This window comes from Marmota marmota, unplaced genomic scaffold (assembly GCF_001458135.2).
Source record: "Marmota marmota marmota unplaced genomic scaffold, marMar, whole genome shotgun sequence".
Classification (NCBI taxonomy): Eukaryota; Metazoa; Chordata; class Mammalia; order Rodentia; family Sciuridae; genus Marmota; species Marmota marmota.
Genome location: NW_025999968.1, coordinates 5,607,921 through 5,626,012, shown reverse-complemented (window position 1 = coordinate 5,626,012; position 18,092 = coordinate 5,607,921). Strand labels below are relative to the sequence as shown.

Genomic DNA, 18,092 nt, shown 5'->3' with positions numbered 1-18,092 from the left:
AATGACTGCATTTTTAATGAATTGACCAGCTATTTGGCATCACATGAACAGATTTTAATGCTGTGTACAGCAAACTGCTGTGAAGGACAATGGAGACAGCTTTTCTGAGACCTATTTTCATTCCTAAAATTGGAGGGGGCTATGTTTTGAGGTTTGGTGAGGATTGATCTGTAATGAAGTACAAGCCTAGAGGAGCCTCCTCTGCTGGGATTCAAGGCATAGCTCATCCTTGCCAGGTTTCAAGTAGTGAGTGCTATGCATTATGGGAATTTTCCTATATGGGACAGCAGTCAATTCAAGGTTTATTCTTGATGGTGTTTTCAGTGGTAAAAGTAGAAGTGTGTGTTAAGCATGGCTGCTGCTAGCAAAATGGCGCTGTTGGTGCAAATTAGAGACAAGTGCCCCCTCCTGGCTAGCAAATTACAGAAAGGCATCCTCTTGTGGCATGCCTCAGAGCTTGAGAAGGGCTGGCTGCACTCTGTTCCCACACCCTTGTGCAGGGCACAGCCTCCTCGCTGCACCCATACCACTTGTGTGTGTGTGAATGTGTGTGGGCAAGAGGGGTGGGAGGGGCTGTCCCAGCTTCTCTCTAGAACTCTCTTTATACTCTCTTCTCCCTCCTTCCAAGGTTAATCTTCTCCCATCCTTTCATGTCCTTTCCAAAGATGCTTATTTGTGGTATGAACATGTCTACTCTCAGCCAGAGACCATTGAATTCAGTTTAATACTCTTTGTTCAAGGTTCTCCAATAGGCACAGCAGGGAGATTGACAGGTGAGAAGGACCTAGGGCTAAAATGAGTTTAGGGTGGTGGAGGCCCTGATAAAGTAAACCAGCTGCAGCCCACAATTTCTATAAATAATATATTCCCTAAAACATGTAACTACGTGTCCAGAAATTACACAACGGACTTAGATGTTAGAGCTAAAAAATATTATAAAATACCTATCTCTTCACTTTTTAACAGCTTTATTGAAATGTAATTCACATAATTAATCCACTTAAAGAGTAAAATTCAATGTTTTTGGTATATTTACAGAATTATGTAACCTATCTTCTATTTTAAAACACTCTTAAATGGCATTCTTTCCAGCATTATAGACTTGTTCTTTAATTTTCCTTCTCAGTTGACTAGTTAATCAAATGTTAAAAAAAAAATCCAGTTGGCTAGTTGGTTTGCGGTATCAGCATCAGCAGGGATTTTCATATCTGTTCTTTGGTTATTGTTCAAAGTTCCCCTTCAGCACACGGAAGCAAGTTGAGGGCCGGTGCTGTTGAGGACACAGCATTGAGCCCTGTGAGAAAAGGCAGGCTGGATATGCCACAACAGTCACACAGAAAACATCATGAGGTCTCAGGGTGACTCAATAAAATGACAGGAATTCAGAAGGGCTTTATGGAAAAGGAGGCTGTTCTGATAGACCTTGGAGCATGGGAAGAATAGAAGGAAACCCCAAAAGAAAAAATATTGAAAAAGTGAATTGAGACCATATTGTGGAAATTGAGACCATATTGAATCCTGGACTGTGGAGGTAATTTTAGTTTTTATTCCATGGATCAAGGAGACATTGAAAGATTTTGCGAAGGGCAATGGAAGTTAGAGCTATACTTCTGGGGAATTCTGATGGCATGAAAGACCAGTTAGAAAGCCGTGAAGTTCAGGTGAGAGGTCATGGGTGTCTAAAGTAATTAGGGGCAGTAAGAAAGGAAACAGAGGCAAATCTGAAAATTGTAGAATCTCTACACTTAGATTGCTTGATTATGGGAGATTAGGAAGACAGAGGAGTGAAACAAAACCCAGAATTCTAGGACAAAGATGGTGTCAATAAGGTCAGTGAGAGGTCACTAAGTCAAGATGGTTTGGTGTTTTTTTTTTTTTTTTTGTATTATAGGAGCCATTGGGATATCTGAAATTCAGGAGAAAAGGTAGGGGTATAACTGGGGATTTGGTGACATTAGCACAAAACTTAACAGTATTAATTTGGAATCAAAGAGACATGAATTCAAATTCTGGCATGGCTCTATACTAGATGCAAGACTTCGGCAAAATTTTTAAAAGAAGGAAGATTAGAATAGTACCTGAGTCATCATTAAGATGAAATAGTGCATGTGAAAACTTGGCACAATGTGGTAAATTCTCAATGAATGTCAGATCTTATTTGGGGTCACCTGTTGGAACTGTGGAGTAGATGGACTATACTATTGGGAAAAAGAGAATAGATGAAAAGAGAGGGAGGACATTCAGGACTCAGAAGAGAACCTTGGAGGCTCTTGACTGTCAGCATTGGGCAGAGGCTCAAAGACCACCTCCTTCCCACAGAGCTCTCAGGGGGCCTGCTGATGCCTGGTAAATCTAAGGCTTGGGTGGGGGAGAGGAGAAAGAGAAGAAGAAGACAAAAAGAAGAAGAAGAAGAAGGAGGAGGAGGAGGAGGAGGAGGAGGAGGAGGAGGAGGAGGAGGAGGAGGAGGAGGAAGAGGAGAGACGAATCAAGGAACAAAGGACCCAAAGTAAGGGCAATGAATTCAGGTACTCTTAAGCATAGAAAGTGGTGTTGCTCAGATGGAATACACAGAGAGTAGAACCAAAATTCCAGGAGCCAAAATACTTTTTTTTTTCTTTTTTCGGTGCAAGGACTTGAACCCAGGAATGCTCTGCCACTGAGCTCCATCCCCAGCCCTTTTTAGTTTCTTGAGACAGGGTCTTGCTTAGTTGCCAAGGCTGGCCTCCAACTTGCCATCCTCTTATCTCAACCTACCGAGAAGCCAGGATTACAGGCATGCACCACCTTGCCTGGACAAACACCAAATCTTAAAAACCTATCGTTCTTTACTTGCTTTTCTTAAACTTTGTGAGGAAAATCTATAGATCATAGCCTTGTTTTCTAAAATTCCCTTTCTCCTGCATCCACCTTTCTCTCCCTCCTGAAAATACTCCTATTCCTGTCTCTTCCACCCATCCTCCTTACCTGTTTCACCAAAAACAAGTGAACAAACAAATAAGTCAGCTACAAAATTTCCTACCAACACAGTCAGCTCACCGCTGTCCTTTTCTTCCCTCCTCCCTCCTCCCTTTCCTTCCAATTATAAATCACAAAAAGCCCCCAAAGGTAGTGAAAACGCAAACCCTCTTTATGGGTCTGGAGGAGAGGAAAGGCTGGGAAAGCTTATAGAGTAATAATTTCTCTCTTGTTTCTTCTCACCTGCAAACCATAATTTAAAAGAAAATGAGCGGGCCCAGTGGTGCATTCCTGTAATCCCAGAGATTCAGGAGGCTGTAGCAGGAGGTTTGCAAGTTCAAAGCCAGCCTGGACAATGTAGGCCCTAAGCAACTTATCAAAACCCTGTCTCAAAAGAAAAAATGAACTGGGGATGTAACTTAGTGGTGAAGCACTCCTGTGTTCAATACTAGTAATAACCCCCCCCCCAAAAAAAAAGCCCCCAGAATAAAATAAAATAAAGAGATGAGAGGGAAAAAATGTCCCAGTGGCAAGTACTATTTGGAAGTAATCCCAGGATCTTGAATGCAAAGCCTGTGCCTCCTCCCCCCAATTTTGGGCTCCTCTCTCCAAAGCATGGAAGGGGAGTCCCAGCCCTACCTGTCTATGCTGATGGCACAGAGGTTCAGGATGCTGGCTGTACACATCATGACATCCAGGGTAACAAAAATGTCACAGCAAATGCGGCTGAAATTCCAAACTCCACCTGTTACCTGGGTGTCATAAATGAAAAGGATGTTAGTTTTTCCAGTTTAAGGAACAACCACCCAACCAACTCTTCTACCTCCCTTGTGTTTCTCAGCACAGATGCCCATATTCCCTCCCTGCTCCCTGCCTGTTGTTGGTACCATTGTTACCGTAGGGCAGATGAGTGCCGAGGGAATGCCAGGCTGTCCAAGACTGGATGCTAAAGAAGGGACAAATTCACAGAATGTTAGGATGTAATGCTGGAAGTGATCTTCCAAATAAATTAGTGCATTGTGGTCCACAGTGAGTTACTCATTAAGGATGTGGATTTCTGAATCCTCCATAAACCTAGTGAATCTGAATCTATGGTTTGGGGGCCTGTGAATCTTCATTATTAAATAAATAGTCTTAGACATACCAAGGTTTGAGAATCACTGATCAAGTCAAAAACAGAAACACTCCTGGTGGTTCAGTGATATGTCCAGAGATGCCCAGCTGGTAGCCAAAGAGCTACCTAGTAGAGAGCTCACCATGTCCCCAGGAAAAGAGCTAAGAACACATTTTCATAAAAGATAACTCCAAAGCAAAATCTGTGTGGCTTCTGGTTTGAAATCTTGGAAGCATCCTGAAATAATACCTATAAGAACCTATATAAACTAAGTGTATATCAAAATGGCTGCCTTTGACCCCCACTGCCACATCCCAGTCACCAAGAGGTGGGGGAAAAGGCTGGTCCAGGGAATTGGAAGGGAGCATGAATTCTCTCTATCCCTCGTGGATTTAGCAAGGATGGCTCTGACCTCATGCCTTTACATGTGTTCCAAGCTCCATAACCTCGTCTTCATACTTACAAAAAGTCAGGAATTTAGTAATTTAATTTACATTCTAAAGAATTTCCATTTTACTTTTTAGACTTTTACATAACCTAGTTGAACCAGGAAAATGTGCCAGGAAGATTCTCACTTTCTAAATGTCCACAAACTGCCGTTCATGGGCCCTGGGGCCTTGGGCATTTGCCATCTTCCTGCCTATGGGGCTGCCATTTGGGGACCATGATTCTCAAGGAGAAGCCCATGAGACACAGTGCTTCTGGATGGCTGTGTGTTCATGATGCCCTTCCTGAGCATGCCCCATGGCTTTTTAAAAGGAAGGAAGAGTAAAAAATAGGCATGGTGGCCTCTGAGATGGCTTCTCAAGAAAAAGAAAAACACTGACTAAATGTGCATAAAGATGTTGCTGTTTTGTTCAGCATTTATCTCCAAGACTCTTCTTGTATAACCAGTTCTCTTTACCCTTCATTTCTGTTTTATCCCAATAAAGCAAGGACCTGAAAGTCTGTCTATCCTTCTGCTTCCTAACAATTTCTTCCCTTTGGATTCATTTCTTTTTGAGCCTCCCATTTTCTCTATATTTGGTCATCTCAAGTATATTTTGGGAAATGCTGACCAGAGGGTTTTAGTTTAAAAGCAACAATGGAAAGTCAAAACATATGATGAAGTCATCATTTTTGTTCACTTTGGTTATGGATTTACTTTCTTTTAGTTTGGTCATTTTACTTTATATAAATAAAGTCCTAATGTGAATTTACAGGAATTCTGAGAATGAAAAACTTTTAGAAAGGGAGATGGAAATATTCTGATCTAAACAGTCATAATCATACAAGGATTTAAGTGAGAGAGAAAATGAAGGATGACTTTGCTTATCACAAAGGACAGTTACATGCTATAAAATCTCCTCGAAGTTGAATTTTATATCCTAAATTTCATTTCAACATATGTCTACTAGTCAACTTAGGTCTTAATTTGGTCTTAAAACTACTTTTTCTCCCCATAATTGTGTTTGTGTGTTGGGGGGAGTGTTGATGAGAGAGGATAGTTAGGACAATAGCCAAACTCAGAACTTGCCGGGTGCTCATTCATTTACTCATGCATTAATAGAACAAGTACCAGTAAAACTCCTAATATTTATTCTGTACAAGGAGGGGACATTATGTGTGTTAAGAAGTTCAACAAAATGTATTACAGAGTCTCTCCTTAAAGAACTTCCAAGATAACTGGGAAGCAAGGCATTCTGGAATACAAGATCTACAGACCAGCGTGAAAGCCTAATACTGTTAATACAAACTTTACATTTATTGAAAAATTATTCTACATGAGTCATCCACCCACATGACCCATTCCAGGAATTTCTATAACTGAAACTTTAGATTTTGAAAATTGAATTTGTTTTTTTCACTGCGTATGCTCTTAGTGCTTTTTGAAGAATGTTTCATTTGATAAGAGATTAAATGATGGTTACTTAACCATCTCCATAGTAGCAGAGATATTGTTCACTGTTGCTTGCCCAGCTCCTAGAGTGGGGCCCAGGCATGGGAATATATTTTGGAGGATCGAATGGTTTTGGACATACTGTGTATTCATTCTAAAAACTAACATTTACTGAGTGCTTACTAAGCTCCTGATGTTCTGTTAAGCACTTTCCGTACATGGCCTCTAGTGCTGAATGTAATCCCATGAGAGAGGCCGATGAAGCTAAAAGTCTCTGAAAAAGCCACATCTCTCTTAAATGTTCTGCAGACTGACCTTGACTGAGTAGAACATCATAATTGTGAATAGATGGAATGTTGCAGGTCAAAAGCTACATTATCTTGGACTATCTTAGACCCTTTAGAAAAATAGCCATTTACTTTCAACCTCTGTAACTGACCTAACAGTCTTGTAACTATTAGGTAAGCCTCTTGGAATGTATCACTAACCTTAGCTGACCTCTAGCCTCCATCAGCCATAAAACTAAAAAGCGATTACACCTGAAACCTATACGAAAGAACTTCCCATTTTATTGTAGCCCACCTAATGATGTTCCCACCAATGTATTTGTTGAATGTGTTGATTTGTGACCTTCTTCATTCTGTGGCTATAAAAAAAAAGCACATGTAACTTCTTCCACCTCAGAATGTGTCACTCATGGTAACTTGAATCCATGTTCCCCATGTTATGGTCACTCATTTTGCTCAAAATAAACTATTATTCCTTTAAGCAGAGTTGTTATTTTAAATGGACAGGACTATTATTACCATCATCCTAGAGAAAGAAACTAAAGCTTAGAGAGATTAAGCACATTGCCAAGGTTGTAAGGCCAGTTGAGGCTGACAGGGCATTGGAATGTAGATGGTTAGTATTTGCTATAGGGAGGTATCAAGCCCCGGCAGGCAGCTGTTGCAAAAGGGACGGAAGTGGGTAGACACAAGAAGCAAGGAGAAAATTAAGTGCTCCTCAGGGATTTGTGTGTGACAGACTGTATCATCTCCTTTCTAGAAAATGATATGCCTTCCTCATTGTCTTTATTCCAGGGTTTCGATAAACAGTGTAAAAGACAATGGTGGCTGCTGCCTTTGGGAGCCAGGTGAAAGGACACTCACCACAGCTTTCTTTGGAACCCTCTTAGAGGGCCAAGCCTCTCACTGCTGTCCTCTGGCTTACAGGCTTCCACCAGAATGCAACTGGCATTCTGGCTGTTCTCTTTTCCTGTCTCCAGAATATGCTATCAAAATTCTAATTCTCTCCTTGATCTCAGCTGAGTGCCAAGAAGAAAACAACCTGATTAGCTGATTAAAGTAATTCCCACTAAGGTGCCATCACTTAGCCTTCCCTGGAGCTTACTCATTAAAATGAGTCTCTAATTGGTGGGCTTGTAATAGAAATATATATTTTACTATAGTTCTCCATACCATGTAAATAATAGTAAGGCATTAACAAAGAGCAGCAGAAACCCTCACACACATGATCTCATAGCAACCCAGTGAGGTCAATATGATTTCCAATTTATAGAAAATAGAGACATAGAGGGGTTATTTTCCTTAGGACACAACTAGTAAAAGGAGCTGGAATTTACCCCCTTAATATCAACCATGATTCTCTTCTGCCTCTTGGAGGTCAGCATCTTGGCACATCACTTCTGAGAAGTGTACAATTTAACTCCGTTAATATCACAGGAAGGAAAAGAGTTGACATTTGTCTACTCACTTCCTCATATACCCACTCTTTATTGAGTGCCCCATTATATACTGGATGCTTGGTTTGGGAAAGTGTATTGAAATGAATTAAAACTGTTTTTGTTCCCAGGGTCTCTGAAGACTGTGTGTGTGTGTGTGTGTGTGTGTGTTAGGGGGAGTAATGTATGAGTGGGTGTGGGGAATGGAGGGCCTAAAAGGTAGAAACTAAGAAAATAATAATGATGTAATATGCTAAGTGCTGACAGTGAGATAAGTACAAAGTGTTGGGAGATCATGAAAGGTAAAGCGACACTTAAATTTAAAGCAGAAAAAAAAAGTAAAAATCTGATTGATTTAAGTAAGGCTCTTTAGAGACCTGATGCTTTCTTCTAAATTCTAATGAATAACTCACTTCAGAATTATAGGCAGCCAGGTGGTGTTACTCTTACTTGCTAATGAATCTAACTAACTCCCTTTGGCAATACAGAAGGTGGGAGTAAGCAAGCATAGTCCTCAGGTACTGAAGTTGGCTATTGATTTTCCACAGACACAGCCTAAGGCAGCATTTCCCAAATTTACTGATTATAAGGCAGCATTTCCCAAATCACCCAAGGCTCTTGTTAAACAAATGATTTCAGACCCCACTCCAAATAATAAGTCCCTCAAGTGATTCTTACTGCCTGGAAGGCTTGGGAAACAGTGGTCTTGGGGGGTATAACATTATCTTCAGAATGATGTCCTTAAGAAAGATCTAATTATGCATTCCTTATGCCATTGGTCTTTTGGCTATATGCTCTCCTCACAGGAATGTTTTTTAAGGCACAAAGTAAAACATACAATGGATCACAAAGGATACTAATGATATCGAATACAATTACCACGTAAATGTACTTTTAAAATAATTCACTAAATAACAACATCTAGTGGCAGGCCCCAAATCCCTCTAATTTCAAAGTAATGACGAATCTAAATAATATTTTAAGATGTCTGCAACAACCAGAACGTGATTTGAAAATGGAAATATCTGTGATTTCTACTAGTGACATCAAGGATTTCTTCTGCTAGGGGTTGATGCCTACATTCATAATTGAAGGAAGCACTCAATTTCAGCTTAGTGAGAATAAAGAAGTAATTTTATTTACATTCAAGAGGATGGCATCCTCAGGTTAAGAATCCCTTTTTTGAAGGAATGGAGTTTAGTTGTTTTAGGGAGCTAACCAAGGGGCAAAAGATGCAAGTGCTTCTCTAACTAGCCTCTTCACTCCATTTTTTTTTCCCAGAAAATCTCTACCTTCTCCTTTTTCCTATTATTATTATTATTATTATTATTATTATTATTATTATTATTATTTGGGGAAGGGCTTGCTGCAGGACAAAAGGGGGTATAAATAAAGATTTTTCACCTTTTTGAATTCCAGTTTTCTCATCTATAAAATGGGTTTTATAGGTTAGTGGTTCCTAAATGTTGTTTTGGGAGATGACAAGCTGGCTGTACAAGTCACTTGGGCTGGGACTGGGACTGGAGCTTATTACAAATCCAACAGACTTCTGGGGCCACCCTGGAACCCCTGTGTGGTAGATCTTGGGTAGACTCAACAGTCTCTATGTTGAACAAGCCACTCCTACAGCAGCAAAGGGAATCCTGCAGGAGTTCATTGTAAGTTCACACTCCAAGGCCCATCCCAGAGAAAACCTGTCACTAGGATGTGGCCAGCAATTTCTTGTGTTTGAGTCACACTTTAGAAAGGATGATAGAATAATCAGTAAGCCTTTCCAGCACTAACAGCCTGTGACTTTAATCAAAATCCAGAGTTTGGTGAAGAGTTTGTGAGAATCTCATTTTTGTTTTCCAGTGGGAGGTCTTCAAGAGCTATCATCTTTTTTTTTTTTAAACTATGGTAAAACTCTCCCTTTTAAAAAGACTTTGTTATTTTTATTAATATCATCACAAGCTCCAAAGGTGCCTCTGTTTCTAAACATCATTCTTTCCTGTCATCTCTGTCTGACCTTGATCACTTTTTCTATGGTGTGTTTCTCTGACTAAACCCATCCTGTTTTATTTTGCATATGTACATTTCTTATTCCTTAAGGCTTTTCTCCCATCCATATTGAGTCCCAACTACTCTGAATTTAGTACAGATCCTCCTCAATTCAGGCTGTCCTTGAATTTGTGATCCTCCTGCTTCAGCCTACTGAGCCACTATACCCGACCAGAAACTGGAAACATTGTAAGTTCAAAAATACTTAATATATGGCTGGGGGTGTGGCTCAGAGGTAGAGCACTTGCCCAGCATGTGTGAGGTCCTGGGTTCGATCCTTAGCACCACATAAATGTAAATGAATAAAACAAGCACATTGTGTCCATCTACAACTAAAAATATTTTAAAACACACTTAATACAGCCAACCTGCCAAATATCATAGCTTGGCAATACTGAACCCTGTGGAGTAACAGGATCCTGTGGCTGACTGGGAGCTGGGGCTTGCTGATACTGCCCCCAGCACCACTGAGATTATTGTATCCCATATGGATAGACTGGGAAAAGATCAGAAGTCAAAATTTAAAGTACAGTTTCTACTATACGTGTATTGCTTTCACACTGTTATAAAGTTGAAAAATTGTAAGTTGAACCATTAAAGTTGGGGGCTGTCTATGTTTCTAATGTTCCCCTGGCTACTTATTTTTCCTTTCTGTTCTGATGTAAGTGCATTAAACATCACAAAAGGTGCTTAACCAAGTGGAACAAAATGGGATGTTTGTGCTTGGAGAGGGAGCTCCAAACAGACTGCAGCCTGTAAAGCAGGAAATTAAAAACTTGAGAGGAAATCTGAGATAGAACTATTTGGTATGGCATTGAAAAGAGTATTCCAGAAAATGCTGCAAACTGAATTAGACAGACAAACCTCCAAACCTCTGAAATATAACCTGTGAAGTCTCCTGCTTGGTTTTTGTTCTGAACTTCTTTGCTAGGCCTGGGGACACAGAATGTTGAAGTGGATCAGCAGCTGTCCCCTGTGAGTCCCCCATTATGTACTGCCCAAGTGTGAGTGCCTGAGTGACTTAGTGATGCGAACACCACCAAGGACAGCTGACTACAGTTCACACTTAGAATTGTCCTATGCCTTCCTTTCAATAGTTTCTGGATTCTACTGAGAATCCATGAGATTCTGGAGTCATAGATATGATCTAAAGAAGGAACACATAACCTATGCTAAACTGATTCTTCTAACTGATGGTTAGTTCAGAAAAAATCATATGGCATAAACCAGTCCATCAGAGTACATCTTTACACTTATAGAAATTCTGGGGCATGTATTTTCTCTCTTGCTGTGAATGGTATAGTGTGCATGAAAAGCCTGTGGCTTAGCCTTTGCCTATTGATAAAGTTGATATATGCTTGAAGGCAAAACAGGGAAAATTATAGAGAAATGGAGTTTGGAACTTTGATCAAACTGTGCCTATAGCTCACTATACCATAGGACTTTTAAAGTTCCTGTGAAAGCCAACTCATTGTTTATAACATAAGTCAAATGGAGTTGTGCTTTCTTTTACTTACAATTGTGTCAGTGAGTTATTTATGGAGTACACCTTTTGGTTACCAAACTACTCTCTCCATTAATGATGGTTGAGCCTAACGTCAACCCAATACAAGAAGTATTGTTTTTGTCTATTTTATTCACTGAATTTCATGTGATCTGAATCTCAGTTCTGAGTTGTTCTCATAAAATGACCCTGTATTGGAATGACATTCACCCCAGAGAATTCCAACAGAGGTGATGTTATGTTGAAATGCATTGCCGACTTCCCAGCTATTCCTCACCCCATCTTTTCTTTTTAAATAAAATCTGAATTTTAACATTTTCTTTTCTATCTTCCTTTGCTGCTAAAGGTAGCTTCATGATTCTGACCAGTCAGACTTAAATGAAGACTTCAGGGAGTGCTTCAAGTTGAAATAGAGCCCAGGGCTCTCTCTCTTTCTCTCTTCTCTCCTCTCCTCTCTTTTCTCTTTTCTCCCCATTCTTCTGTTTCCATCCATCCTATCTTTGGATACTACTAAGATCCTGGGGGCTTTGTTATCCTAGGATCGGATGCAGAGATAGGCCACCTTGCCAAGAAGAGTGAAGAGGGTGGATGGAAGAGTATGGTCATGATGATACTATGGGGCAGCCAAATTAACACCAAGAACTACTTTGTTCCAGAATTCTAGTATTTGAGAAAAGTAACTCCCCTCCTTGTTTAAATCACAGCTAGTTAAGTTTTCCAATATTTGTAGCCAAACCATTTCTACCTCGTACATACTAGTATCTGGCAAAATGAACCATTTCCTTCATAGAAGATGGATGTATGGAAATTAAAGAACATAAGACTATGGACTTGGTGAATTATTTGGCCCCCAAATGGTATCCTTCTCACGAATGTCCTGTCTTCCTGGTGGTCCTTAAACCCACAGAGATCTTTGTGGCCAACACTGCACCCTTTCTATCATTCCTAGTAATAAACAAGGAATTACTAGAGCAGCTCCTCAAACTGCACATCATTATTATAAATTAGTAAGAGTACCACTTTTCTCTTCTCTGAGGCATGTGGATTTATATATTCATAGTCCTTGTAAGGGCTCAAAGTGCTCTTATTTTCTTATTAAGGTACCTCATCTGCCTCTAAGGAAAGAAAGGAAAACATTTAAGAAAAACTCAAACTGGTTAAGATAGGACTACCTGGTCTTCAGAACTAGAAACTTCTAATATCTTAACCAATTGTCCATTTATGATATCTGCTCTAAGTCTTTAATCCAAATGGATCCTCAGTTGAATTTTGGAGAAAATGATTTGTAGATATTGACTAGGACTTTGAGGACAGTTCATTACGACCCAAAAAGAGGTCTCTAAAATCCATTTTTCAGTAGAAAGATATCTCTAATTCCCATTTTTTAAAATGAATATAGATTTCTTTAACCATGCTCTTGGTTACTGAACACCTACACCAAATAACCTTGCAGCGATTTTTTTTTCTTTTTTTGGTGGGGGACAGAAAGAGTAGAATCAAGAGCTGCATCAGAGTTTTACTCATGGGAGCAAACCCATAGATACTACTATCAATTCCATTAAGGCCTTTGGGCAGATTTCATGTGGTTCTCTGTAAACTGGGTTGCTCTTCTGGGTTCCACTGTTGAGAGCCATCCATGAGCTGTGTGTGGATTATAGAGTCCATCACAGCCTGATGAATAGGAGAATCTGGTGCCTGGGAACTTCCAGTGGACATTTCCTCTGGTTGACAGCCCAGTCACATTGTGAGCTCTATTCAGCCAGATCCCACATAGCACAGGAGATGGGGTGACATGCTGTAGCCACACAGTCTCTCTGAAATGCATGTGACCTGCCAAGATGTCAGTCAACCTGCTGACGGTAAGACATCTCGAAGCACGACTCCACCCCTGAAACCTTATCCCTGCCTTTGATGTACCCCTTAAATAAGCCACAGGAGCCATTTTCTATTTGTCTAGCTCCAGCTCCTGTGTGGACTGGACCTATCAAGGGCTCCACCTTTTTGAAACTATCTTTCCGACTTTGTCTTTTTCACTAATTATTCTATACTTTAATTTCTTAAGTGGCTTACACCTTCCTTGGCAGGAAGAAGAACCCCCTAACAAGGCGCTGGCCACCTCCCCATATTCCGCAGTAGAATGCGGACATCATCTCTATTGGCAGGTATGTTTAGAAGGGGAGGCCATGGGTTTCTAGTGCGGAAAAGTCACAATGACTTTCTTCTAAGCCAGTACCTACAGGGGTTTCCAATGTGGTCCAACCACAGTCCTGGAGCAATCACAAATGGATGGCCAAAGCGTGCTTCTGAGTGACTTTATTATCTATACCAAAACCCAGTTTTTATTTCAGAAGGAATAGAAATGATCATTGGAATGAAGATCCTATGCCTGCATTTCTTCTTGATATTTATCCTTCTAGCCAACTAAAGAATCTCTATCATGTATAGAGACAGACAAGCATTTTGAGGTGGCAGTGGAGGTACTATGAAACACTGACCAATCCATGCTGGATTTTAATCTGGTAGTATATAAAGTGCCTCCCTCTCTTTTTTTTTTCTTTCATTATTGGAGATTGAATGGAGGGTGCTCTACGACTGAGCTATATCCCCAGCCCTTTTTATTTTATATTTTGAGACAGGGTCTTGCTAAGCTGCCCAGGCTAGCCTTCAATTTGTGATTCTTCTCTCATCTTCCTGCTTTGCTGGGATTACAGATGTATCCCACTGTGTCTGGTTAGTGCCTCAGTCTTGAACAGAAATACCACATGCTTCTAATCCCTTTCTCATTATTATTGGATATATATATATATATATATATATATATATATATATATATATATATATAAACTTCACTGCCCTCCCCACTAAGTTGGCCTGTAACAATGAATGTAGATGCAGATGGTGTAAGTAGAAATCACCCATATGATACATACATATCAGAGCAGGTTCCTTTAGTCATTCATATCAAATATTTATTTAGCACACGTTATGCACCAGGTAGTATGTTTGGACTAAGGAAAAGAAGAACAAAGGCATAGCCTCTGACTTCAAAGATGATTCAGCCTATTTGAGTTGACAGAAAACTCAAGATAATTACAAGATCCTTCACCGTCAGAATTATCCTAACTGGGAGGAATAAATAACATATTTCCCCCCAAGTTTCCCCATAGCTTTTAGACCTCTTCCAATCAGCCTATTTATTTTTCTTCTTTTCCATTTCCTTATCTATTTTATTTATTTCTTTCCTTCATGCACCCCCACCATCGAGATCACAGTCTAATTTTAGTTCCCAGCCATTCTTTAATATGGGTACTAGCATAGCAGTCTATGTTCAAAGCTTTTGCTCTCCCGTGATATGTCATACTTAATTAACTGTCACCTTTACTATTAATATTAACTGAAATATTAATTTGATGAATCTTAATTTCTCTTAATCATAGCATCATTTTGATCCTTCATTGGATATCTCTTTAGAATGACACACAGTACAGAGGAGAAATATTAATAGCATATTAAGGAGTTTGAAAAAAAACCCTCTTTAGTAATTGCATGTTTTCCTGGTAAGAATATCTATTTCTTGAACAGTTGTAGGTACCTGATTTCCTTGCTAGAAAATGGATGTTTTGTCTTGATCACCTCCTGACTCTATTTTGCACCTTTAAATGAAAATACTTTCAAATTTAAGAAATGTTTCTCTGCAGAATTCTCCAGGGTTTGCTGCATTCTCTGAGTGAGGAAGATTCTTCGCTATTAACAGAGGCATAGAAAACATAAATTAGCAGGTTTAGCCTGTTCCTTCAGTAGCAGACTCTATGGAGTCAGTACCCAGGAAGAAAGAGCCAAGAGGGAAGGCAACTGAACCATGGAGAGAAATCTGATCTATTTGCAGACCATTCTTTCTCTTCTCTCATTCATTAATGCTTTTTCCTTCTTGCCCTACCTCACACCCTCACTCCCATAACTGTTGAACCTAGATGAAGATGCACGTCAGACTGCTTCCCCTAGCTTCTCACTTCTCTGAGATATGGCTGGCACAGAGAATCATTTTAGAAGAGTCCTACCACTTATGTCCAGTCATCTGGGTATGGGACACACAGGAACTGAATCATTCACAACTCCCTGGTTCTGATGTGGATGGATGGTGGCCACCTTTGAGAGTTTCAATTCCTTCATTATAGGGAGAACAAGAGTTCTCCCTCCTTTTCCAGTTCCTAGACTACAGCAAGGAGTAGTTTGAGCCCTAAAGCCCAGGTACTCAGGAAAGACAGACAGACAAACACAGTCATTATCAGCAACACAGCCTGGAGCCTACTCACCTCCAGGTATACCACCCAGGGCATCACCAAGGTGGCCACCAGCAAGTCCGCCACAGCCAGGCTTACCACCAGGTAGTTGGTGGTGGTCTTCAGGGCTCGCTCCTTCAGGACAGCCACACACACTAGGCCATTGCCAAAGACAATGACTAAGATGAGCGCACAGTAGGACAAGGCATAGTAGGCATGTGGGCGAGCCCGGTTGGCACCTGTGGAATTTTCTGCCCCACAGGTGGAATTCATGTAGCCACTTAGATGGTTCAGAGGTGCCATAGTCCAGAAGGAAGGATGTGTAACCCCAAAGAATTTCTGAGAGGAGACAGAAAACAATGTAGGTAAAACCAGACTGTTTGAAACTTGGATGCTCAGATGTATTTTAAAATTTGTTATGTCAACAAATATTTATTGAGTCTTCTTATATGCCAGCCACTGTTGTAAGAACCAGAGTTCTAGCAATGCACAAGATAGACAAAAACTCCTCCCCTCTATTCAGAATAAGAAGGCAGATTAAGATAAAAGGTGTGATATGTTCAATGATGGTATATATTTTGGCAAAAAATCAGAGAGGGGAGTAAGAAGTGGGTGAGAGTCTGTGAGGAGTGGGTGTCTGACAACAGTTTTTAAACAGTATAATCATGAAGTCCTCATGGAAATATTGGCAACTGACTCAATACCTGGAGGAAGTAAGGGAGCAGACCAGATATCTGGTGGGAGAGTGGTCCAAGCAGCAGAGATATAGGAAGATCAGGGGGCTGAAGCCAATTGAGGCTGTGGTAGAGTGGAGGTTATGCAGTTCAGAGGTTGGGCAGAGCCATTGAAAGAACCATGCTTGGACTTAGAGTGAGATGGGAAGCCATGCCAGGATTAGAATCCTAGCTCTGCTGTTTCTAGCTCTGGGACCTTGGGCACGTTTCTTCACCTCTCTGAGTTCCAGTTTTCTTCTGTATAAAATGGGGAAGGGGGGATAATGGAACTGGCCACATAGGGTTTTATGGGGATTAAATGAACTGTTACATATGTAAGACTTTGAAAGCTGTGTCTAGCACATAGGACACCATGCAACTGCTATGTTCACTAGTTCCCCTTATCAGTCTGTTTCTTTGTTTCCTTTCCCTCTTCCTGACCTCTGCAGCTGCACTTGCCTTTTCTAGGTCTCCCTCTGACTTCACTTTCTTTTCTCCAGGTCTCTCTCTTAGACCTTACATAGGGCATGGAGGGTTTGGGAGACTAGTATGTGGAAGAAAATCTCCATTACTGGGGACGAGTACAGTGGTTTTTATATTTAGGGAAAAACCATGAATGGGATTTTATTTGAAACTTCCCAATTTTTAAAGGATTGGTTTACTAACTAAAAATGTTTAAGCCCTATGAAGTTCTCCCTTTCCATTCAACTGAAATTCCACATTCATGGGCCAGTGACCCACCAGTTTTTGACTTCTAACCTAGACTAATGCCCATACTCTTCAAACAGGGAAACTGAGACCCAGGAAAATGAGTTAAATGTTTTGAATCCAACAGCTTATTAGTGGCAGAACTAGCATTCAGGTCTTCTAGTTCTTTGAATACCCTCCTCTGGCATCTGAAAGCAATCACAGCTCCACTGGGAAGAAATGGCCATCAAACTGTGGAGATTTGGGACATAGGGTGGGACAGGTATCAGAGCCAATCAACTATACCAGTGACACCAATCTGTAGGGTCCAGCCCTGAATAAAGCACTCTGGGCTCTCAAAGCCAGGTTTGCAGGTGTTTGGGGTCACAAAATTCACAATTTCTAAGGAAAATCCCTGTGTGTCAATGACAGTATGCACTGAAGTTACCTTCTAGGAGAAGACATGAATTCTGTGCCTTACAGTATGGCCCTGAAACCCAGAGAAGAGTGACTCCTTCTCCAGGCTCTGTGCTTTAAAGGACAGCACTCTGGTCTGAATGTCTGTATACCCTCAATATCCATCTGTTGAAATCTTAACCTCCAAGGTGATGTGTTAGGAGGTATGACCTTTGGAAAGGCCTTTGGAACTAGTGCTCATGTAATAGAGACCCTAGGGAATAAGTTAGCCCTTCCCACCTCATGAGGGCACAGTGAGAAGCTAGCTATCTAGGAACCAGACACCAATTCTGCTGGCACCATGACTTTAGGCTTTTCAGCTTCCAGAAATATAAGAAATATAATTCTGTACTTATAAGTTACCCAGTTGATAGTATTTTTTAAAAACTTATTCTAATTTGTTATATTTACAGCAGAATGCACTTCAATTTGTATTATATTACACATATATAGCACAATTTTTCATATCTCTGGTTGTACACAATGTAGAGTCACACCATTTGTGTCTTCATACATGTACTTAGAGTAATGATGTCTGTCTCATTCCACTTCCTTTGCTATCCCCATCCCTCTCCCTCCCCTTTGTCCTATCTAAAGTTTGTCTATTCCTCCCATGATCTGCCCCCATTCCCATTATGAATCAGCATCTTCATATCAGAGAAAACATTCGGCATTTGGTTTTTTGGGATTGGCTTACTTCACTTAGCATTATATTCTCCAACTCCATCCATTTACTTGCAA

At 40.5% G+C, this 18,092-nt stretch overlaps 1 protein-coding gene across 1 annotated transcript in view; it reads right to left on the bottom strand.

Moving 5' to 3' along the window:
* Drd3 (dopamine receptor D3) overlaps window positions 1-15,814 on the bottom strand; it is a 40,787-nt gene extending 24,973 nt beyond the window's left edge. The window contains 2 exon segments of the mRNA XM_048803281.1: window positions 3,595-3,707; window positions 15,529-15,814. Of these exon segments, the coding sequence (XP_048659238.1) occupies window positions 3,595-3,707; window positions 15,529-15,798 (383 nt within the window). The 5' untranslated portion in view covers window positions 15,799-15,814.
* Between the last annotated feature and the right edge of the window lie 2,278 nt (window positions 15,815-18,092).